This window comes from Atractosteus spatula, assembly GCF_055471065.1.
Source record: "Atractosteus spatula isolate fAtrSpa1 chromosome 10 unlocalized genomic scaffold, fAtrSpa1.hap1 SUPER_10_unloc_1, whole genome shotgun sequence".
Lineage (NCBI taxonomy): Eukaryota > Metazoa > Chordata > Actinopteri > Semionotiformes > Lepisosteidae > Atractosteus > Atractosteus spatula.
In genome coordinates, this window is record NW_028296612.1 from 4,988,975 (window position 1) to 5,012,751 (window position 23,777).

General features: G+C 52.1%; 1 protein-coding gene across 1 annotated transcript; it reads left to right on the forward strand.

The window, feature by feature from the left end:
- Positions 1-7,976: 7,976 nt before the first annotated feature.
- Positions 7,977-23,591, forward strand: LOC148813578 (uncharacterized). The gene is made up of 24 exons (XM_088908059.1): positions 7,977-8,099; positions 8,576-8,860; positions 9,122-9,225; positions 9,634-9,742; positions 9,859-10,197; positions 10,896-11,192; positions 11,440-11,509; positions 12,847-12,956; positions 13,683-13,813; positions 14,420-14,537; positions 15,255-15,539; positions 15,798-15,901; positions 16,310-16,418; positions 16,535-16,855; positions 17,351-17,647; positions 17,843-17,963; positions 18,685-18,794; positions 19,523-19,653; positions 19,810-19,976; positions 20,196-20,377; positions 20,877-21,161; positions 22,160-22,480; positions 22,975-23,271; positions 23,467-23,591. The coding sequence occupies exons 1-24, from the start codon at positions 8,036-8,038 to the stop codon at positions 23,589-23,591; spliced, it is 4,482 nt and encodes a 1,493-aa protein (XP_088764185.1). The 5' UTR covers positions 7,977-8,035.
- Positions 23,592-23,777: the final 186 nt, after the last annotated feature.

The following is a 23,777-nucleotide window of genomic DNA, read 5'->3' on the forward strand; positions in this document are numbered from 1 at the left end:
GAGACAGGGGGTTAGGTAGAGAGGGGTCAGGTGAGGCAGGAGGTGGCCTGGGCTGAGGAGGAGAGAGTAAGAGAAGGAGCAGAGAGGGCCCAGGCCACAGGGGGGGGGAGATAGGAGGGGTTAGGGTAGGTAGGATAGGGCAGACAGGGGGTGAGGGAGGGGTAGGCAGGGTCAGGTGAGGTAGGAGGTGGCCTGGGCTGAGGAGGAGAGAGTAAGAGAAGGAGCAGAGAGGGGCCCAGGCCACGGGGGGGGGGGAGATAGGAGGGGTTAGGGTAGGTAGGATAGGGCAGAAGAGGGGGGTGGGGTAGGGGGGTGGATGCTGATGTTTTTTTCATACCCCCCCCCCCCCTCAAGTGTATTATAATTATCTAGTATCTGTATTATCTAGTATCTATAGATGTTACAGATACTAGATATATATATAATACACTTGGGGGAGGGGGGAGGGGGGGGTATGAAAAAAACATCAGCATCCACCCCCCTCTTCTGCCCTATCCTACCTACCCTAACCCCTCCTATCTCCCCCCCCCCCCGTGGCCTGGGCCCCTCTCTGCTCCTTCTCTTACTCTCTCCTCCTCAGCCCAGGCCACCTCCTGCCTCACCTGACCCCCTGTCTGCCCTACCCCCCTCCTATCTGACCCCCCCCGTGGCCTGGGCCCCTCTCTGCTCCTTCTCTTACTCTCTCCTCCTCAGCCCAGGCCACCTCCTGCCTCACCTGACCCCCTGTCTGCCCTACCCCCCTCCTATCTGACCCCCCCCTGTGGCCTGGGCCCCTCTCTGCTCCTTCTCTTTCTCTCTCCTCCTCAGCCCAGGCCACCTCCCTCTACCCTAACCCCCTGTCTGCCCTACCCCCTGTCTCCCCTAACCTACCCCACCCCCCTGCTATTCTACCCTACCTGGTCCTGCCTACCCCACCCACCTCCTGCTGCCTGTACCTGTCTACCTCTCCCAGCCCTGCCTACCTTCTCTACCCTACCTAACCCCCTGCCTGTCCTCTCTCAGCTGACCTGCCCCTGCCCCCACCTGCTAGCTGGGCCTATCTACCCCACCCTCCTCCTACCTGCCCCTGCCTGTCCTGCCTACCCCACCCTCTCAACCTGATTGTCCCACCCTCCTGCCTAGCCCTGTCTACCCCTCCTGTCTACCCAGCCCACATACTTACGTTGGATACTCACCTGGGTGATACTTACCTGGGGCCGGCCAGGATTTGAACCCACAACCTTGCGGTCATGAGCCCAGCACCATCTCCATTCCTCCATCTGCTGCCCCAAGGGGGGAGGGATTCGGTCTGTCTCTTATCCCTCCGTTTCAGCCCTGAACTGGGAAGAAGACCAAGAGCCCACAGGAGCCCACCCCTACAAAGACACGCTGTGGCTCAGGGGAAGAGCTCTGGACTTCTGCCTGGAGGTTGTGGGTTCAAATCCTGGAAGACCGTGGAGCTTTTGTTAATTTAATTCTTGTGGACAGTAACACACTGATAAATAAAGACACAAGGGCTGTGGGCTTTTACTTCTCACCCTCTCACTGCTGGGGAGGATCACACTGCAAATTCACCTCAGCTCTCAGCCAGGACTTGAACCCACAACCTTGTGCTCAAGAGCTCCACACCATCTCCACTCCTCCACTGGCTCCTGTCCTGAAGGAGAGCTCATTCGGTCTGTCTTTTATCCCTCAGTCTCGAACCCTGAGCTGGAAAGGCCAAGAGCACACAGGAGCCCCAGACTCACAGAGACGCTGTGGCTCAGTGGAAGAGCTCTGGGCTTCTAACACAGAGGCTGTGGGATCAAAGCCTGTAGAAAACAAGATGCTTGGTTTTCATTTAATTTGCACAAATATTCACATAATTACACTTTTATTTTTATTGATTTTTTAGGAACAACTGAGCCCCAACACAGCGGAGCCTGTAGGACATCCAGCAAGATTAATCCTGAGACCCAAAACAAGCTCCAGCCCTCGTTTACCAGTCTGATTTTTATATGGGATCATCCCCAACGAGGCCCAGGAGAACAACCTGCAGCCTATAATCACCTGCCTAATTGGTGGAAGACGATTGGTGGGGAGACAGTTAAAAGGCAGGAGGGGAGGCCTTCAGTCTGGTGCTGCTGGGGACAGAGAGCAGTTGTGCTGAGCAGAGCAGGAGGGAAGAGCTGCAGAGCTGAGCTGTGTCGGGGGAGGAGGTCTGACTGCTGAGCCTGGGAGCTGGGAGTCTGACTTGTCTTCACAGAGGCCTGGGGAAGCCGACTGCACGTCTGGCTACAGTTGGGAGAAGAGCTAGAGGTTTGTCTTGTGGTTTCTGGAACGCTTCATCTCAAACTGTGAATAAAGAGCCCTGTTTCCTTACCTTGTGGCTGCGAGTGTCTGTCCTGAGAGCTGTCCAGCTGTCCTGGGCCAGTGTCCAATTGACAGCTCAGCTCTGCAGCTCTTCCCTCCTTCTCTTGTCCCCTGAGCTGAAAAAAGATGGGAAAACTACTGGGTTTAGCTCCTGGTCAGCCAGAGACTCTGCTGGGCAGGAGGTCAGAACAGCTGATCCGTATGACCGACCCTGATCCCACTGGGAGCATGTGTGAATCACCACTGGCCCACCAGTGAGCTTCCACTCCCGATCCCTGCAAGACCAGCACACCAAGAAGCACAGCAGCTGAGATCCTGATGACTGGTGCCCACAGCTGCACAAACCACTCCTGCTGCCTTTCTTCTCGGTCCAAGGGAGGTGGAACACCACCCCCCTCTGCAGGAGGGCACAGGGAGAGGCTGGGAGATGGTCCTTCTGCTTGATCTGCTCCTGGAGGTGCACCAGCACTGGGCTCTGTCTGCAGGAACAGGGCCTGACTCCACTTCCTGCTGCTTTAGTATCACCGGACCACTCCTCCATCTCCTCCCACTGGGCAGCAGCTGAAAGCTACACTGCACTCTGGGTAATGTGGTTCTGACAAGAGCCACAATAGAGCCACACTGAAGCTAAACAAGGAGAGGGAGTTTTGAGATGAAGCAGAGTATCAACCGAGAGCAGTCCTAGCCCCTGAATTGTAAAAGGAGATAGAAATCAAGGAGAAAAATCAGCTCCTGCTTTATTTAAAACATGCCCGCTTGCTCAACGTGTATATATATATATCCCTCCATCACAGCTTCCCTGCAACCGAGACATCTCTTTCCCACAAAGCCACACAGAAAGGATGAACTAGTATCTCTGCAGGAGCTCCAGCAGGCTCTGAGCTCCACTCTCTCACCCCCCCTCATTATATACACTGCCTGCAGCCTTGAATTGACAGCACCTGTCCCCCATCAACCCAGGGGAGCTATTCCATTGGCCACCATTATAAGTCCCCCCCCACAGCCTGCTGGGAAATGTAGTTGGAGAGGTCCTGCAGCAGGACAGTCCCACTGAGAAAGATATAGATGGTGGAGACAGCACACTCCCTGACTTTGCATGCACACACACACTCCACCACACTGTGTAATACAAATCGATACAGGCAGGGGGGGGGGGGGGGAACGCACGCTGCCCTGGTTGGAGCGTGGATGTGGTACGGTATGTTGAAATCACAGAGATGACAAGTACATAGTGTAACAGGCAGCCAGCGTTCGGGCGGGACCTGGCCCCAGCTCCTGTTCCCCAGCAGTCCCCGACGCAGCTCTGCCCTGGGAGAAGCAAGAAAGAAGCTGAGACCGAGCAACTCACCCGCCCTCAGCCAGCTGGGAGAAATGGGCAGAGCTGATAAGAACAGCAGGTGAGCGTGGCCGAGGCTCAACCCCATTGTGTTGTGCACAGACGGGGGGGCGGTGTGTAACGATCCCAGCATGGTACAGGCCCCGACTCAGCACACACGTTTAACCCTTCTCGCCCAACACCGGCAGGAGCGGAGCAGGCCGGTCTGCACCCTGAAACGGCTGCAGGGTGGGTTGAGGACGGGGCGCAGGTGTGAGCCTTCCCCTCTCGGTACTAACAGGGGACAGTCCAGCACTGAGGGGGCAGCATTAGAACTGGACAGTGGGCAGGTCTGCTTATTTGTCAGATAGGACAGCACCGGCTGGGCGAGAAATCCCGCACCAGGTAACGTTGTACAGCACTCCAGCTGAAAGGACAATATACAGGTCACACTCTTACAACAGGACAGGTACAGAGTTCACTCGACACTGGTCTGAACACCGCAGCGGGACAGGTACACAGCACAGTACAGAGAACTGAGTGTTACAACAGGACAGGTACAGAGTTCACTCGACACTGGTCTGAATACTGCAACGGGACAGGTACAAAACACAGTACATAGATCTGAGTATTACAAAAGTACAGGTACAGAGTTCAGTGGTGTAGTTTGATCATCACAATCGTACATGTGAGAGTTAGAAAAATAGGCTGCACTATTAGAGCACAACACAGAGAAGACTTCAATACAGACATGCCCTTATATCAATAACATCACAGAGAAAATTCAACCTCCCTTCCTGACCATTACAACACTACAGGTGAGTTTGTTACACACGTCCAAGTAAGGCAGTGGTACAGGTACAAAATTAAGTGCAGATGTCACAGAATTACAACAGTACAGGTACAGAGTTCAGGAGACAAGGCACAGAGGTACAATGGTACAGTGTTCAGATTACAGTATTATAACAGTACAGGTACAGAGTTCAGGACACAAGGCAGAGAGGTACAATGGTACAGAGTTCAAATTACAGTATTACAACAATACAGATACAGAGTTCAGGACACAAGGCAGAGGGGTATTCAGAGTACAGTATTACAAGAGTACAAGTATAGAGTTCAGGACACAGGTCACACTATTACAACAGTACAGGTACAGAGTTCAGTCCACAAGGCAGAGGGGTACAATGGTACAGGTACAGAGTGCAGTACATAGGGCTGAGTATTACAATAGTACAGAGAAGTATACATAGAGTATTATAACAGAGGTACAGAGTTCAGTCCACACATCTGAGAATTACAATAATACAGGTTAAGTGTCTGAGTACATGTCTGAGGAACACAACAGGACAGATGAGTATACAGATCAGAGTATTATAACAACACAGGTGCAGGGTTCAGTACATAGTTCTGAGTACTACAGTAGTACAGGTGTAGACTTCAGTAAACAAGGCTGAGTATTACAACAGTACAGGTGAGAGGTCAGAACACACATTTGAGCATTAAGCCTCAGTACAAGGGAGTTCAGCACAGCTCTGAGAACTACAACAGTACAACAAACAGTTCAGCACCAAAGTTAGAATATTACACACAGAGGTCTGAATATTAAACTACAGCATACAGTATTAGCATGGCCCTGAGTATTATGGATCAGTAGAAGTGAGAGATCAGCAGAGTGGTTTACGTATTTTAGTACAGTCCAGGTGAGAGCTGAGAGTTTAGAATACTGTTGGGTCATTGAGCATTAAGGTTCAGTCCAGGTGAGAGCTGAGCACACAGATTTGAGTATTAAAGTTCCTAACAAGTGAGAGTTTAGAATACTGGTGTGTCATTGAGCATTAAAGTTCAGTCCAGGTGAGAGTTCAACACAAAGGCTTGAGTATTAAAGTTCAGTACAAGTGAGAGTTCAGCACACTCATCTGTCCCTGATTTTTACAGCAGAGTACACTCCAGAACAGTACACAGATGTGTATTATGAGTAGAAGGGAGAGATAGTACACAGCTTTGAGTACGTATCAGAACATGTACATACTGTATGAGAGTTCGTCACACAGGTGTGCCAGAGTATTAAAGCTCAGTACAGCTGAGAGTATAGTACACAAGTTTCAGTACTACAAAACTACAGGCAACAGTTCAGCACTCAAATACTAAAACAATACAGCTCAGCACACAGGTGTGTCAAGGAGTATTAAAGCTCAGTGTAGGAGAGAGTTCAGTACACAGGTTTGAGAATTCAAGTTCACTACAGGTGAGTTCAGTCCAGCTGTGAGTATTATAGTACACTACACGGGTACAGAATACTGGCTTGTCTATTAAAACTCAGTACAGCACACTGATCTGTCGTTAATGATTAAAGTGGAGAATTCAGCACCCAGATGTGTCATTGAGTATTATAGTACAGTGTACAGTTGTACTGAACTCTGTACATGTCAGAGTTCTTCACACAGGTGTGTCAAACACTATTAAAGCTCAGTACAGCTGAGCGTACAGTACAACAACAGGCAACAGTTCAGCACTAGGGTTCAAATACCAAAGCACAAAGCCGTTCAGCGCACAGGTGTGTCAGAGAGTATTACAGCTCAGTACAGGAGAGAGTTCAGCACACAGGTTTGAGTATTACAGTGCACTGCAGTCAAGGGTTCAAAATACTGGTTTGTCACAGAGTATTAAAGTTCAGTACAGCCCACTGATCTGTCATTATTCAAGCACAGTACAGTGGAGAATTCAGCGCACAGATCTGTCTGAGTATTATAGTACAGCGTACAGAGTTCAGTACGCAGGTATGACTGTTACAACTGTCCATATTAGACGTCTTCACACAGGTGTGTCAGAGTATTAAAGCTCAGTACAGCTGAGAGTACAGTATACAAGTTTGAGTACTACAACACTACAGGAAACAGTTCAGCACTATTCAGGTACAAATACTAAAACACAATACAGTTCAGTGTGTCAGTGTGAGTGTTAAGGTGATTAAGAAAGTATTCATGAGAATTCAGGACTCTGCTGTCTACAATACAGCCAATATAATAAAACACTATCAGAACAGTCTATCTGAGCAAAGTACCTTGTTCTGAGACAAGAGCAGTGTTCCCCTCTGGAATCGAACCCTGAACTCTGCAACCCACCGGTCCTAATCCCAGCTCAGCACTGCGAAGCTGCTGTTTCACAGACCACATGCAGCTGGACTGAGAGAAAGAGACGAGCAGAGAGACGCCACAGAGGAAGAAATACAGCAGAGACCACACCTGTCTTCCCACTGTCAGCCTCTGGGCAGCCTGGAAAACTGGGGAAACGAGAGACTGGAGAGAGCATCCAACCTCCATCACAACTAACCGTCCACACCTGTCTTTCCAATGTCAGCCTGTGGACATCCTGGAAAATAATATAGGAGAGAGTCCAATCAGCATACAAACCTGTCTTTCCACTGTCAGCTTCTGGACATCTTCGAAAAATAGGAAAAATTATACAGGAGAGACCATCTAACCTGCATCCACACCTGTCTTCCCACTGTCGGCCTCTGGATATTCATGAAGATCTGGGAAAAGATGGCGGGGGAACCCAGCCTGTATCCCCAGCTGTCAGTGTGACCCCTGTGGCTGGTGCTGCATGAGCTCAGAGAGCAGGAGGCTCTGCTGTCGGCTGTACAGCTCACGAATCTGAGGGCAGCAGTCCGGCTCGGTCCTGCTCATCCGAGTCTGAGCACAGCACTCCCTCTGCTCCCCAGACTGATGCGGCGTCGTGCCATCGAGAGAGACCCCCAGCCGAGAGGAACGACCACATCGCCCCCTGGCACAGAGGAGCTCACAGGATTCGTTCACAGCGGTGAACCACACCGCGCTGTGAGAGAGCTGAAGACATATGGAACACACCACCAAGCAGGAGGCAAAGAGAAACTCTGGACTTCTCTCTGCTTTGTTACAGAAGCCGATATCCTGGCTCCTCTCCAGACACAGCTGGGTGAGCTTCTCCAGTCAGGACAGGAGGCTCTTCTGTACACAGAGGGGAGTGGGGGTGGGGAACAGGCTGCCCAGCCCTGTGGTTGAAGCCGATACCCTGGCTCCTCTCCAGACACAGCTGGGTGAGCTCCTCCAGTCAGGACAGGAGGCTCTTCTGTACACAGAGGGGGGCGGGGGCGGGGAACAAGCTGTGCGGATTCTCTCACAGCTAACGAAGACAAGAGAAGTCCTATTTTTACTCGACCCCTGCTTGGGGGGGGCGGGGTCGCCCATTCTCAGCTCTGTCTCAAGCGGCTGTGGTTAGCGCCTCTGACAGGAAGGGGCCGGCTCTCTCCACCGGCCAGTTCAGCCTCAGAGTCGCTTCCTGCTTCTGTCGCTGCAGGGAGGGAGAGACCGAGAGGGCGAGGGGGCGAGGGGCACACTGGCAGACTGGACAATGAGGTCGGCGCTGCCCTCTCTGATGGCTCCTCTCCTGATCTGGGCGCTGGGCTCCGCGCAGGGTGAGTCGGGTCACCAGGTCCGGACAGAACCGGAGGAGGAGAGGGAGGGAGGGAGGCCGAGACAGAGGGTCTGGGGTTCGAGGAAGTCTATTGAGAGCAGGAGGCTCTTCTGTACACATAGGGGAGTGGGGGTGGGGAACAAGCTGCCCAGCCCTGTGGTTGGAGCCGATACCCTGGCTTCTCTCCAGACACAGCTGGGTGAGCTCATCAGGAGACATCAGAGCTATAGACACACTAGAACAGAGAGAGGAGGTGAGGAAGAGGAGAGAGGAGACTCATCAGAGCTGTAGATACTGGAACAGAGAGAGAGAGAGGAGGTGAGGAAGAGGAGAGAGGAGACACGTCAGAGCTGTAGACACACTAGAACAGAGAGAGGAGGTGAGGAAGAGGAGAGAGGAGGTGAGGAAGAGGAGTGTGACTGTGGCTGAAGGTGATGAAGAGGTGACGGGAGCTCACGGTGTGCGTCTGTCCTGCAGGTCAGCAGCTGTTCTCCCCTGAGGGAGGGAATGTCTCCCTGCCTTGTGATGGAGTCAGCAGCTGCGATTCAGTTTCCTGGAGATACTACAGTAGGTCTGGGCCCGAGACACAGCTGATCGAGAAAGGACAGGTTGTTACCACACAGACAGACAGGGCTGGGAGACTGACGGTACTGTCTGACTGCTCCCTACACATACACAACCTGAAGAAGGAAGACGCTGGACAGTACACCTGTGGTCATTACTCCACTAGAGGAAAGATCATCTCTCTCAGCCTGCTCTCTGGTAGGTATATGCTGCTATTCCAATTCATTCAAAAGCTCTTTACAATGCAGAATACCTTTCACGATAAATTAATTCAAACACTTCCAACAATGTTTGTTTAAAGCTGTCATTATGAAGAATAAAACACAGGACTTGAATCTTTCTCTCTCCTCTCTCTCCCCTCAATCCTCTCTGGAACCCTGAGTCTAGAACCCCCAGTCCAGAAGTCTAGAGAGGTGTTTTCTAGAACGGGTGTTTGATCCTCTCTCTCTCCTCCCCCAGTTGAACCCAGCCTGACAGGAGGAAACCTGTCACTGTACTGCAGACTGTATCCCCATATTGACAGTGACAAATGTAACAAGACCATGAACCTGAGACTGACCTGGGTGGACTATACAGCACTACACTGCACTATGCTTAACAATACTGCAATGAATTACTACTGCACTATAATATACTTAACTATAGTACATTGCACTATAGTGAAATATACTGCATCACACTACTTTGCTATACTAAACCACACCGCATTGAACAGTACTACACTAAACTGTAACATGTATATGTAAACTGTATAATGATAAACTTCACTGCATTGAACAGTACTAAACTACACTATACTCAACTACACCGTATTGAACAGTACTGTACTAAACTATGCTGCATTGTGCTAATCTACTCTGCATTGAACAGTACTTTACTAACCTATGCTGCAAGTGTAGTTTAGCAGTTTACTATACTGCACTGCACAGAATTACACTCAAGGGCACTGGGCTATTCTGGGCTGCACACAGAACTCGGCCCGGCCAACAGACACGAGACTCCGGCTCATCGGTGACACCGGACCCGACAGCCGGCTCAGACTGACCGACGCAGGGAGCGCTCCCACTCCGTTTTTCACGTGTACATTACCACAGCTCATTTCTGCTGTTCATTTTCGTTTCAACACTGCGACTGGAAAAGATAGCAAGGGGGACTTATCCGTGTCGGAAACCCCCTTCCTCCTCTTGCTTCCACAGCACAGCCCGCGGTCCCGGGTTCGAGAGAGGTGTTCGCCCCTGAGGGCGGCTCCCTCCACCTCCCCTGTCTGATGAACACTGACCTGGAAGAAGGAGAGAAGCTGTTCTGGACCTTGAGGAGATTCAGTTCCAGACGCAGTGAGACATACTATACCCTTGTACGTGTGGGACCTCCTCTCAGAGGGCAGACAGTAGATGACAGAGTCCAGATGGCACAGAACACATCACTGCTGATCTCTCAGGTCCAGACCCAGGACAGCGGCGTCTACAAGTGTTCACGTTATCAAAATAAAAGGCTTCTCCAAGACCATCAGAGCATCGCTCTGAACACACTGTCAGGTAGGTCTCGTCTGCACAGCGCCCCCCGGTGGACAAACCCGAGATGTTCAGCAATGCCCCAGGCTCTTCTGTAGGAAAAAACAGAGCAGATCTTGTACCTCACTGTCTGGTCCCTGTGCTGCCATGTTCTTTCCCATCGGACTTTGATTTATTAAGCTAGATGACAACAGCTCAGCCGTGACCAGCCCCAGAACACTTCAAACAGTTTTGTTGTTTAAAAACCTAGGATCTCATCTGCGATGAAAACCTCAGCTCTCTAGCCTCTCCGCTAGCTACGTACGTGACTTAACAGAACCAGCTAAACTGATCGAAACTCACAAGCGTTTCAGGTCTTTCAACACTGAGGACTTCAGGGAAGAGTCCTAGACCAGGGCTCCCCTGCACCGAGACCGGATACCCCTGCAACAATACCGTAACTTTGTTTTGAACTGCAATTCATGTACAAACACCCGCCGTCTCTCCACAATGTCGAAAACAAAGGCAAAGGCTTCAGTTCAAATGCAGAAAAATGCTAGCACACACCGAAAAGAGAAAATTCAATGTCCTGCTGGTGCTAAACACACACCCCTGGGCTCGTGTATAAAGGTGATCAATATAAATCAACAGAGAACGCCAATGAAATCCTTGTAGAGTGAATAAACGCTTCACAGTGCTCATTTTATTCTGACGTGTCACTGCGGCTTCGATCTTTTCCCCAGTGAGCTCCGATCACACTGGAGAGGTGCAGCGGGGCTCCACCATCACCCTGACCTGCTCCCTCACCTGCGGGCTGGACTGTGGCCTCACGGAGCTGCGCTGGAGGGACAGTACTGGGGTCGCACTGCAGGGCGGCGCCAGTGAGCAAACTGAGCAGACCGTCATAGCCAGGATTGTCCGTCAGCCCCAGGGGCCTGAGAGGATCCTGTGCAGCGCGATCAGAGACGGAGCAGAGATCACCTCCACCCAGGAGTGGACCATCGACCTGAAGGACAAAGACACACCTGGACCCAGTGCAGGTAATCCATCAGATAGCAAACACAGAAACCAGGGCAGTTAAGTGTGTGACCACAAACATACAGAGTACATTAGGATCTCTTTGAAGTAACATACCCACAAAAATTCTAATTTTCTCTGTGTCATTCAAATGAGAGAATACAGTTCTCCTCTTACTTTCACGTGTGACTATACACTGTTATTAATTGTCATTTCCAGATTCAAGCAGAATACTGCAGCTATCAGTGAGACTCCCCATTTTCTTCATAGTTCTGATCATCCCTCTGGTCGTTGGAGTCGTCATCTATACCAAGAGGAGGAACATCAAACTCACAGGCAAGTAACAGAGCAGTGGAGTCAGTCTAGAGCAGGTCTGTCCACAGACTGTAAACTGCAGTATCAGAGCAGTGCAGTCAGTCTAGAGCAGGTCTGTTCACAGGCTGTAAACTCCAGTAACGGAGCAGTGGAGTCGGTCTAGAGCAGGTCTGTCCACAGGCTGTAAACTCCAATACCGGAGCAGTGGAGTCAGTCTAGAGCAGGTCCGTCCACAGGCTGTAAACTCCAGTAACAGAGCAGTGGAGTCAGTCTAGAGCAGGTCCGTCCACAGGCTGTAAACTCCAATAACGGAGCAGTGGAGTCAGTCTAGAGCAGGTCCGTCCACAGGCTGTAAACTCCAGTAACAGAGCAGTGGAGTCAGTCTAGAGCAGGTCTGTCCACAGGCTGTAAACTCCAGTAATGGAGCAGTGGAGTCAGTCTAGAGCAGGTCTGTTCACAGGCTGTAAACTCCAGTAACCGAGCAGTGGAGTCAGTCTAGAGCAGGTGTGTCCAGAGGCTGTAAACTCCAGTAACAGAGCAGTGGAGTCAGTCTAGAGCAGGTCTGTCCACAGACTGTAAACTGCAGTATCAGAGCAGTGGAGTCAGTCTAGAGCAGGTCTGTTCACAGGCTGTAAACTCCAGTAACGGAGCAGTGGAGTCGGTCTAGAGCAGGTCTGTCCACAGGCTGTAAACTCCAGTAACGGAGCAGTGGAGTCAGTCCAGAGAAGGTCCGTCCACAGGCTGTAAACTCCAGTAACAGAGCAGTGGAGTCAGTCTAGAGCAGGTCTGTCCACAGGCTGTAAACTCCAGTAACAGAGCAGTGGAGTCAGTCTAGAGCAGGTCCGTCCACAGGCTGTAAACTCCAATAACGGAGCAGTGGAGTCAGTCTAGAGCAGGTCCGTCCACAGGCTGTAAACTCCAGTAACAGAGCAGTGGAGTCAGTCTAGAGCAGGTCTGTCCACAGGCTGTAAACTCCAGTAACAGAGCAGTGGAGTCAGTCTAGAGCAGGTCTGTCTACAGGCTGTAAACTCCAGTAACGGAGCAGTGGAGTCAGTCTAGAGCAGGTCTGTCCACAGGCTGTAAACTCCAGTAACGGAGCAGTGGAGTCGGTCTAGTTTACATTATGAATATTATTTCATTTTAGCATGCATCTATACACAATGACATTTCAGAGCGGATACTGATGGCAAGGAATCTCTCTGTCTCCATCTCGCTCCACTGAAGCGAGCCGGACCAATGAAGTAAATAAAGACCAATAATAAACACGCGTTTATCCGGTTCGAGAAGAGCCGGCATCAGGGATGGAGCTCGAGACCCAGCGCTGAGTGCCGTCCGCTCGACACGCGCCTCTCTGTCATCGAGCGCACGCCCCTCGGCCCCTCTCTTTTCGCCCCGCAAGGGGATACGGAACGGAAGGGGGTTCGATTTCTGCGTCACGGTCAGTCCGTTTCCCGCCTCTGTCCTCACGCCACGTAACCGACGATCGCAAAATCCAGACTCTTCTTCAGAACAGGGTTTCCTGAACTGGTTCCACTCTTCACCCCCCTGCTCTTCCTGGTACCACCACCCCCGGTCTCCCCTGTGTGCTGTCATTGTGTTTTATCTTGTGTATTCTTCTTATTTATTGTTGTCATTCTGTACAGCGCTTGGAGAAGCCACCTTTAAAGGCGCTATATAAAATAGTTTATTATTATTATAAAATGCAAGAAAAAAAAATCAGGCGCCCTCAGCGGAACCTGCTGACCTGCCGCCCGTCTGGAGGAGCGCCGATCCCAGGATGCCGTGGAGGGGGGGGGGAACGATCTGCTGCCCTCCCTCGCCTGGCGGCCGGCCGGGTGTCGGATCCAACGGCAGCTCGGCTGAGGCCGCCCGGGTCGGTCCGAGGACGGGGGGGCGGAGGAACCCGCCGGCGCTGGGAGCCGGTTTGGAAGAGCAGCTGCTGCGAAGAGAGATGATGGGGAGAGAGAGAGACCGGGTCTGGGGGGGAGGCTGGGGGCCATCGGCTAACCCCGGAACTCGGGGAAAGAGAGGGACTCGACGAAGTTGGCGGCTCAGAGAGGAGCTTGAGCTTCGCGGTTTTTGCGGTCATTTTGTTTTGCCCGCGCTGTAAATAAAAGAGCTTTTCTTTTTTTAACCCTGTCCTGGGAGTGTCTTTCACCCGCCTCATCGGGGCGCGTCGCCCTGTCCCCTCTGCCAAGAGGGACAGCGGAGCTGGAGAAGCGGAGACGACAGCACAAGGGAGGGCTTGCTGTCAAATCAGTTCAAGGCCGTGCTTGCCGGGGGTCCGGGGTTCGGTTCCGGACTGAGAACCTCCTTCTGGGCGGAGTTCGTCAGCTAGCAAAGCAGAGAGAAGTCCAGACTTTCTCATTGCCTCCTGCTTGGTGGTGTGCTGCACTGATCTTCAGCTCTCTGGTTCACCGCTGTGAACGAATCCTGTGAGCTCCTCTGTGCCGGGGGGCGATGTGGTCGTTCCTCTCGGCTGGGGGTCTCTCTCGATGGCACGACACCGCATCAGTCTGGGGAGCAGAGGGAGTACTGTGCTCAGACTCGGATGAGCAGGACCGAGCCGGACTGCTGCCCTCAGACTCGTGAGCTGTACAGCCGACAGCAGAGCCTCCTGCTCTCTGAGCTCATGCAGCACCAGCCACAGGGGTCAAGGGTCCCAGACACAGCTGGACGAGCTCCTCCAGTCAGGACAGGAGGCTCTGCTGTACACAGAGGGGGGTGGGGGTGGGGAACAAGCTGTGCAGATTCTCTCACAGCTAACGAAGACAAGAGAAGTCCTATTTTTACTCGACCCCCTGCTTGGGGGGGGCGGGGTCGCCCATTCTCAGCTCCGTCTCAAGCGGCTGTGGTTAGCGCCTCTGACAGGAAGGGGCCGGCTCTCTCCACCGGCCAGTTCAGCCTCAGAGTCACTTCCTGCTTGTCGCTGCAGGGAGGGAGAGACCGAGAGGGCGAGGGGGCGAGGGGCACACTGGCAGACTGGACAATGAGGTCGGCGCTGCCCTCTCTGATGGCTCCTCTCCTGATCTGGGCGCTGGGCTCCGCGCAGGGTGAGTCGGGTCACCAGGTCCGGACAGAACCGGAGGAGGAGAGGGAGGGAGGCCGAGACAGAGGGTCTGGGGTTCGAGGAAGTCCATTGAGAGCAGGAGGCTCTTCTGTACACATAGGGGAGTGGGGGTGGGGAACAAGCTGCCCAGCCCTGTGGTTGAAGCCGATACCCTGGCTTCTCTCCAGACACAGCTGGGTGAGCTCCTCCAGTCAGGACAGGAGGCTCTTCTGTACACAGAGGGGGGTGGGGGTGGGGAACAAGCTGCCCAGCCCTGTGGTTGGAGCCGATACCCTGGCTTCTCTCCAGACACAGCTGGGTGAGCTCATCAGGAGACATCAGAGCTATAGACACACTAGAACAGAGAGAGGAGGTGAGGAAGAGGAGAGAGGAGACTCATCAGAGCTGTAGATACTGGAACAGAGAGAGAGAGGAGGTGAGGAAGAGGAGAGAGGAGACACGTCAGAGCTGTAGACACACTAGAACAGAGAGAGGAGGTGAGGAAGAGGAGAGAGGAGACTCATCAGAGCTGTAGATACTGGAACAGAGAGAGAGGAGACACGTCAGAGCTGTAGACACACTAGAACAGAGAGAGGAGGTGAGGAAGAGGAGAGAGGAGACATCAGAGCAGAGGGAGAGGAGGTGAGGAAGAGGAGTGTCTGACTGTGGCTGAAGGTGATGAAGAGGTGACGGGAGCTCACGGTGTGCGTCTGTCCTGCAGGTCAGCAGCTGTTCTCCCCTGAGGGAGGGAATGTCTCCCTGCCTTGTGATGGAGTCAGCAGCTGCGATTCAGTTTCCTGGAGATACTACAGTAGGTCTGGGCCCGAGACACAGCTGATCGAGAACGGACAGGTTGTTACCACACAGACAGACAGGGCTGGGAGACTGACGGTACTGTCTGACTGCTCCCTACACATACACAACCTGAAGAAGGAAGACGCTGGACAGTACACCTGTGGTCTATCCTCCACTAGAGGAAAGATCGTCTCTCTCAGCCTGCTCTCTGGTAGGTATATGCTGCTAATCCAATTCATTCAGCTCTTTACAATGCAGAATACCTTTCACGATAAATTAATTCAAACACTTCCAGCAATGTTTGTTTAAAGCTGTCATTATGAAGAATAAAACACAGGACTTGAATCTTTCTCTCTCCTCTCTCTCCCCTCAATCCTCTCTGGAACCCTGAGTCTAGAACCCCCAGTCCAGAAGTCTAGAGAGGTGTTTTCTAGAACGGGTGTTTGATCCTCTCTCTCTCCTCCCCCAGTTGAACCCAGCCTGACAGGAGGAAACCTGTCACTGTACTGCAGACTGTATCCCCATGTTGACAGTGACAAATGTAACAAGACCATGAACCTGAGACTGACCTGGGTGGACTATACAGCACTACACTGCACTATGCTTAACAATACTGCAATGAATTACTACTGCACTATAATATACTTAACTATAGTACATTGCACTATAGTGAAATATACTGCATCACACTACTTTGCTATACTAAACCACACCGCATTGAACAGTACTACACTAAACTGTAACATGTATATGTAAACTGTATAATGATAAACTTCACTGCATTGAACAGTACTAAACTACACTATACTCAACTACACCGTATTGAACAGTACTGTACTAAACTATGCTGCATTGTGCTAATCTACTCTGCATTGAACAGTACTTTACTAACCTATGCTGCAAGTGTAGTTTAGCAGTTTCCTATACTGCACTGCACAGAATTACACTCAAGGGCACTGGGCTATTCTGGGCTGCACACAGAACTCGGCCCGGCCAACAGACACGAGACTCCGGCTCATCGGTGACACCGGACCCGACAGCCGGCTCAGACTGACCGACGCAGGGAGCGCTCCCACTCCGTTTTTCACGTGTACATTACCACAGCTCATTTCTGCTGTTCATTTTCGTTTCAACACTGCGACTGGAAAAGATAGCAAGGGGGACTTATCCGTGTCGGAAACTCCCTTCCTCCTCTTGCTTCCACAGCACAGCCAGAGGTGTTCGCCCCTGAGGGCAGCTCCCTCCACCTCCCCTGTCTGATGACCGCTGACCTGGATGAAGGAGAGAAGCTGGTCTGGACCTTTCAGAGATTCAGTTCCAGACGCAGTGAGACACTCTATACCCTTGTACGTGGGGGACCTCCTCTCAAAGGGCAGACAGTAGATGACAGAGTCCAGATGGCACAGAACACATCACTGCTGATCTCTCAGGTCCAGACCCAGGACAGCGGCGTCTACAAGTGTTCACGTTATCAAAATAAAAGGCTTCTACAAGACCATCAGAATGTCGCTCTGAACACACTGTCAGGTAGGTCCCGTCTGCACAGCGCCCCCCGGTGGACAGACCCAAGATGTTCAGCAATGCCCCAGGCTCTTCTGTAGGAAAAAACAGAGCAGATCTTGTACCTCACTGTCTGGTCCCTGTGCTGCCATGTTCTTTCCCATCGGACTTTGATTTATTAAGCTAGATGACAACAGCTCAGCCGTGACCAGCCCCAAAACAGTTCAAACAGTTTTGTTGTTTAAAAACCTAGGAGCTCATCTGCGATGAAAACCTCAGCTCTCTAGCCTCTACGCTAGTTACGTACGTGACTTAACAGAACCAGCTAAACTGATCGAAACTCACAAGCGTTTCAGGTCTTTCAACACTGAGGACTTCAGGGAAGAGTCCTAGATGGGGGCTCCCCTGCACCGAGACTGGATACCCCTGAAACAGTTAACAGTTTTGAATTGTAGAGTGAATAAACACTTCACAGTGCTCATTTTATTCTGACGTGTCACTGCGGCTTCGATCTTTCCCCAGTGAGCTCCAATCACACAAGAGAGGTGCAGCGGGGCTCCACCATCACCCTGACCTGCTCCCTCACCTGCGGGCTGGACTGTGGCCACACGGAGCTGCGCTGGAGGGACAGTACTGGGGTCGCACTGCAGGGCGGCGCCAGTGAGCAAACAGAGCAGACCGTCAGAGCCAGTATTGTCCGTCAGCCCCAGGGGCCTGAGAGGATCCTGTGCAGCGCGATCAGAGACAGAGCACAGATCACCTCCACCCAGGAGTGGACCATCGACCTGAAGGACAAAGACACACCTGGACCCAGTGCAGGTAATCCATCAGGTAGCAAACACAGAAACCAGGGCAGTTAAGTGTGTGACCACAGACACAGAGTACATTAGGATCTCTTTGAATTTATATACCCCAAAAAAATTCTTATTGGCTCAGTATCATTCAAATGAGAGAATACAGTTCTCCTCTTACTTTCACGTGTGACTATACACTGTTATTAATTGTCATTTCCAGATTCAAGCAGAATACTGCAGCTATCAGTGAGACTCTCCATTTTCCTCATTGTCCTGATCATCCCTCTGGTCGTTGGAGTCGTCATCTATACCAAGAGGAGGAACAGCAAACTCACAGGCAAGTAACAGAGCAGTGGAGTCAGTCTAGAGCAGGTCTGTCCACAGGCTGTAAACTCCAGTAACGGAGCAGTGGAGTCGGTCTAGAGCAGGTCTGTTCACAGGCTGTAAACTCCAGTAACGGAGCAGTGGAGTCAGTCTAGAGCAGGTCCGTCCACAGGCTGTAAACTCCAATAACGGAGCAGTGGAGTCAGTCTAGAGCAGGTCTGTCCACAGGCTGTAAACTCCAGTAATGCAGCAGTGGAGTCAGTGTAGAGCAGGTCCGTCCACAGGCTGTAAACTCCAGTAACAGAGCAGTGGAGTCAGTCTAGAGCAGGTCTGTCCACAGGCTGTAAACTCCAGTAACAGAGCAGTGGAGTCAGTCTAGAGCAGGTCTGTCCACAGGCTGTAAACTCCAGTAATGGAGCAGTGGAGTCAGTCTAGAGCAGGTCTGTCCACAGGCTGTAAACTCCAGTAACAGAGCAGTGGAGTCAGTCTAGTTTACATTATGAATATTATTTCATTTTAGCGTGCATCTATACACAATGACATTTCAGAGCCGATACTGGTGGCAAGGAATCTCTCAGTCTCCGTCTCGCTCCACTGAAGCGAGCCGGACCAATGAAGTAAATAAAGACCAATAATAAACACGCGTTTATCCGATTCTAGAAGAGCTGGCATCAGGGATGGAGCTCGAGACCCAGCGCTGAGTGCCGTCCGCTCGACACGCGCCTCTCTGTCATCGAGCGCACGCCCCTCGGCCCCTCTCTTTTCGCCCCGCAAGGGGATACGGAACGGAGAGGGGTTCGATTTCTGCGTCACGGTCAGTCCGTTTCCCGCCTCTGTCCTCACGCCACGTAACCGACGATCGCAAAATCCAGACTCTTCTTCAGAACAGGGTTTCCTGAACTGGTTCCACTCTTCACCCCCCTGCTCTTCCTAGTACCACCACCCCCGGTCTCCTCTGTGTGCTGTCATTGTGTTTTATCTTGTGTATTGTTCTTATTTATTGTTGTCATTCTGTACAGCGCTTTGAGAAGCCACCTTTAAAGGCGCTATATAAAATAGTTTATTATTATTATAAAATGCAAGAAAAAAAATCAGACGCCCTCAGCGGAACCTGCTGACCTGCCGCCCGTCTGGAGGAGCGCCGATCCCAGGATGCCGTGGAGGGGGGGGGGAACGATCTGCTGCCCTCCCTCGCCTGGCGGCCGGCCGGGTGTCGGATCCAACGGCAGCTCGGCTGAGGCCGCCCGGGTCGGTCCGAGGACGGGGGGGCGGAGGAACCCGCCGGCGCTGGGAGCCGGTTTGGAAGAGCAGCTGCTGCGAAGAGAGATGATGGGGAGAGAGAGAGACCGGGTCTGGGGGGGAGGCTGGGGGCCATCGGCTAACCCCGGAACTCGGGGAAAGAGAGGGACTCGACGAAGTTGGCGGCTCAGAGAGGAGCTTGAGCTTCGCGGTTTTTGCGGTCATTTTGTTTTGCCCGCGGCGCTGTAAATAAAAGAGCTTTTCTTTTTTTAACCCTGTCCTGGGAGTGTCTTTCACCCGCCTCATCGGGGCGCGTCGCCCTGTCCCCTCTGCCAAGAGGGACAGCGGAGCTGGAGAAGCGGAGACGACAGCACAAGGGAGGGCTTGCTGTCAAATCAGTTCAAGGCTGTGCTTGCCGGGGGTCCAGGGTTCGGCTCCGGACCGAGAACCTCCTTCTGGGCGGAGTTCGTCAGCTAGCAAAGCAGAGAGAAGTCCAGACTTTCTCATTGCCTCCTGCTTGGTGGTGTGCTGCACTGATCTTCAGCTCTCTGGTTCACCGCTGTGAACGAATCCTGTGAGCTCCTCTGTGCCGGGGGGCGATGTGGTCGTTCCTCTCGGCTGGAGGTCTCTCTCGATGGCACGACACCGCATCAGTCTGGGGAGCAGAGGGAGTGCTGTGCTCAGACTCGGATGAGCAGGACCGAGCCGGACTGCTGCCCTCAGATTCGTGAGCTGTACAGCCGACAGCAGAGCCTCCTGCTCTCTGAGCTCATGCAGCACCAGCCACAGGGGTCAAGGGTCCCAGACACAGCTGGACGAGCTCCTCCAGTCAGGACAGGAGGCTCTGCTGTACACAGAGGGGGGTGGGGGTGGGGAACAAGCTGTGCAGATTCTCTCACAGCTAACGAAGACAAGAGAAGTCCTATTTTTACTCGACTCCCTGCTTGGGGGGGGCGGGGTCGCCCATTCTCAGCTCTGTCTCAAGCGGCTGTGGTTAGCGCCTCTGACAGGAAGGGGCCGGCTCTCTCCACCGGCCAGTTCAGCCTCAGAGTCACTTCCTGCTTGTCGCTGCAGGGAGGGAGAGACCGAGAGGGCGAGGGGGCGAGGGGCACACTGGCAGACTGGACAATGAGGTCGGCGCTGCCCTCTCTGATGGCTCCTCTCCTGATCTGGGCGCTGGGCTCCGCGCAGGGTGAGTCGGGTCACCAGGTCCGGACAGAACCGGAGGAGGAGAGGGAGGGAGGGAGACCGAGACAGAGGGACTGTGGTTCGAGGAAGTCTATTGAGAGCAGGAGGCTCTTCTGTACACATAGGGGAGTGGGGGTGGGGAACAAGCTGCCCATCCCTGTGGTTGGAGCCGATACCCTGGCTTCTCTCCAGACACAGCTGGGTGAGCTCATCAGGAGACATCAGAGCTATAGACACACTAGAACAGAGAGAGGAGGTGAGGAAGAGGAGAGAGGAGACTCATCAGAGCTGTAGATACTGGAACAGAGAGAGAGAGGAGGTGAGGAAGAGGAGAGAGGAGACACGTCAGAGCTGTAGACATACTAGAACAGAGAGAGGAGGTGAGGAAGAGGAGAGAGGAGACATCAGAGCAGAGGGAGAGGAGGTGAGGAAGAGGAGTGTCTGACTGTGGCTGAAGGTGATGAAGAGGTGACGGGAGCTCACGGTGTGCGTCTGTCCTGCAGGTCAGCAGCTGTTCTCCCCTGAGGGAGGGAATGTCTCCCTGCCTTGTGATGGAGTCAGCAGCTGCGATTCAGTTTCCTGGAGATACTACAGTAGGTCTGGGCCCGAGACACAGCTGATCGAGAAAGGACAGGTTGTTACCACACAGACAGACAGGGCTGGGAGACTGACGGTACTGTCTGACTGCTCCCTACACATACACAACCTGAAGAAGGAAGACGCTGGACAGTACACCTGTGGTCATTACTCCACTAGAGGAAAGATCATCTCTCTCAGCCTGCTCTCTGGTAGGTATATGCTGCTATTCCAATTCATTCAAAAGCTCTTTACAATGCAGAATACCTTTCACGATAAATTAATTCAAACACTTCCAACAATGTTTGTTTAAAGCTGTCATTATGAAGAATAAAACACAGGACTTGAATCTTTCTCTCTCCTCTCTCTCCCCTCAATCCTCTCTGGAACCCTGAGTCTAGAACCCCCAGTCCAGAAGTCTAGAGAGGTGTTTTCTAGAACGGGTGTTTGATCCTCTCTCTCTCCTCCCCCAGTTGAACCCAGCCTGACAGGAGGAAACCTGTCACTGTACTGCAGACTGTATCCCCATATTGACAGTGACAAATGTAACAAGACCATGAACCTGAGACTGACCTGGGTGGACTATACAGCACTACACTGCACTATGCTTAACAATACTGCAATGAATTACTACTGCACTATAATATACTTAACTATAGTACATTGCACTATAGTGAAATATACTGCATCACACTACTTTGCTATACTAAACCACACCGCATTGAACAGTACTACACTAAACTGTAACATGTATATGTAAACTGTATAATGATAAACTTCACTGCATTGAACAGTACTAAACTACACTATACTCAACTACACCGTATTGAACAGTACTGTACTAAACTATGCTGCATTGTGCTAATCTACTCTGCATTGAACAGTACTTTACTAACCTATGCTGCAAGTGTAGTTTAGCAGTTTACTATACTGCACTGCACAGAATTACACTCAAGGGCACTGGGCTATTCTGGGCTGCACACAGAACTCGGCCCGGCCAACAGACACGAGACTCCGGCTCATCGGTGACACCGGACCCGACAGCCGGCTCAGACTGACCGACGCAGGGAGCGCTCCCACTCCGTTTTTCACGTGTACATTACCACAGCTCATTTCTGCTGTTCATTTTCGTTTCAACACTGCGACTGGAAAAGATAGCAAGGGGGACTTATCCGTGTCGGAAACCCCCTTCCTCCTCTTGCTTCCACAGAACAGCCAGAGGTGTTCGCCCCTGAGGGCAGCTCCCTCCACCTCCCCTGTCTCATGACCACTGACCTGGAAGAAGGAGAGAAGCTGGTCTGGACCTTTCAGAGATTCAGTTCCAGACGCATTGAGACTCTCTCTATCCTCACACATGGGGGAATTCCTCTCAAAGGGCAGACAGTAGATGACAGAGTCCAGATGGCACAGAACACATCACTGCTGATCTCTCAGGTCCAGACCCAGGACAGCGGCATCTACAAGTGTTCACGTTATCAAAATACAAGGCGTCTCCAAGACCATCAGAGTGTCGCTCTGAACACACTGTCAGGTAGGTCTCGTCTGCACAGCGTCCCCGGTAGACAAACCCAAGATGTTCAGCAATGCCCCAGGCTCTTCTGTAGGAAAAAACAGAGCAGATCTTGTACCTCACTGTCTGGTCCCTGTGCTGCCATGTTCTTTCCCATCGGACTTTGATTTATTAAGCTAGATGACAACAGCTCAGCCGTGACCAGCCCCAGAACACTTCAAACAGTTTTGTTGTTTAAAAACCTAGGAGCTCATCTGCGATGAAAACCTCAGCTCTCTAGCCTCTACGCTAGTTACGTACGTGACTTAACAGAACCAGCTAAACTGATCGAAACTCACAAGCGTTTCAGGTCTTTCAACACTGAGGACTTCAGGGAAGAGTCCTAGATGGGGGCTCCCCTGCACCGAGACTGGATACCCCTGAAACAGTTAACAGTTTTGAATTGTAGAGTGAATAAACACTTCACAGTGCTCATTTTATTCTGACGTGTCACTGCGGCTTCGATCTTTCCCCAGTGAGCTCCAATCACACAAGAGAGGTGCAGCGGGGCTCCACCATCACCCTGACCTGCTCCCTCACCTGCGGGCTGGACTGTGGCCACACGGAGCTGCGCTGGAGGGACAGTACTGGGGTCGCACTGCAGGGCGGCGCCAGTGAGCAAACAGAGCAGACCGTCAGAGCCAGGATTGTCCGTCAGCCCCAGGGGCCTGAGAGGATCCTGTGCAGCACGATCAGAGACGGAGCAGAGATCACCTCCACCCAGGAGTGGACCATCGACCTGAAGGACAAAGACACACCTGGACCCAGTGCAGGTAATCCATCAGGTAGCAACCACAGAAACCAGGGCAGTTAAGTGTGTGACCACAGACACAGAGTACATTAGGATCTCTTTGAATTTATATACCCCAAAAAAATTCTTATTGGCTCAGTATCATTCAAATGAGAGAATACAGTTCTCCTCTTACTTTCACTTGTGACTATACACTGTTATTAATTGTCATTTCCAGATTCAAGCAGAATACTGCAGCTATCAGTGAGACTCTCCATTTTCCTCATTGTCCTGATCATCCCTCTGGTCGTTGGAGTCGTCATCTATACCAAGAGGAGGAACAGCAAACTCACAGGCAAGTAACAGAGCAGTGGAGTCAGTCTAGAGCAGGTCTGTCCACAGGCTGCAAACTCACAGGCAAGTAACAGAGCAGTGGAGTCAGTCTAGAGCAGGTCTGTCCACAGGCTGTAAACTCCAGTAACAGAGCAGTGGAGTCAGTCTAGAGCAGGTCTGTTCACAGGCTGTAAACTCCAGTAACGGAGCAGTGGA

Coding starts and splice junctions, on each gene's coding strand:
- LOC148813578 (XM_088908059.1), top strand. CDS start 8,036: ATGAGGTCGGCGCTGCCCTCTCTGATGGCTCCTCTCCTGATCTGGGCG. Junction 16,419..16,534: donor TCCCACTCCGTTTTTCACGT/GTACATTACCAC, acceptor TTGCTTCCACAG/CACAGCCAGAGGTGTTCGCC. Junction 22,481..22,974: donor CGCTCTGAACACACTGTCAG/GTAGGTCTCGTC, acceptor ATCTTTCCCCAG/TGAGCTCCAATCACACAAGA.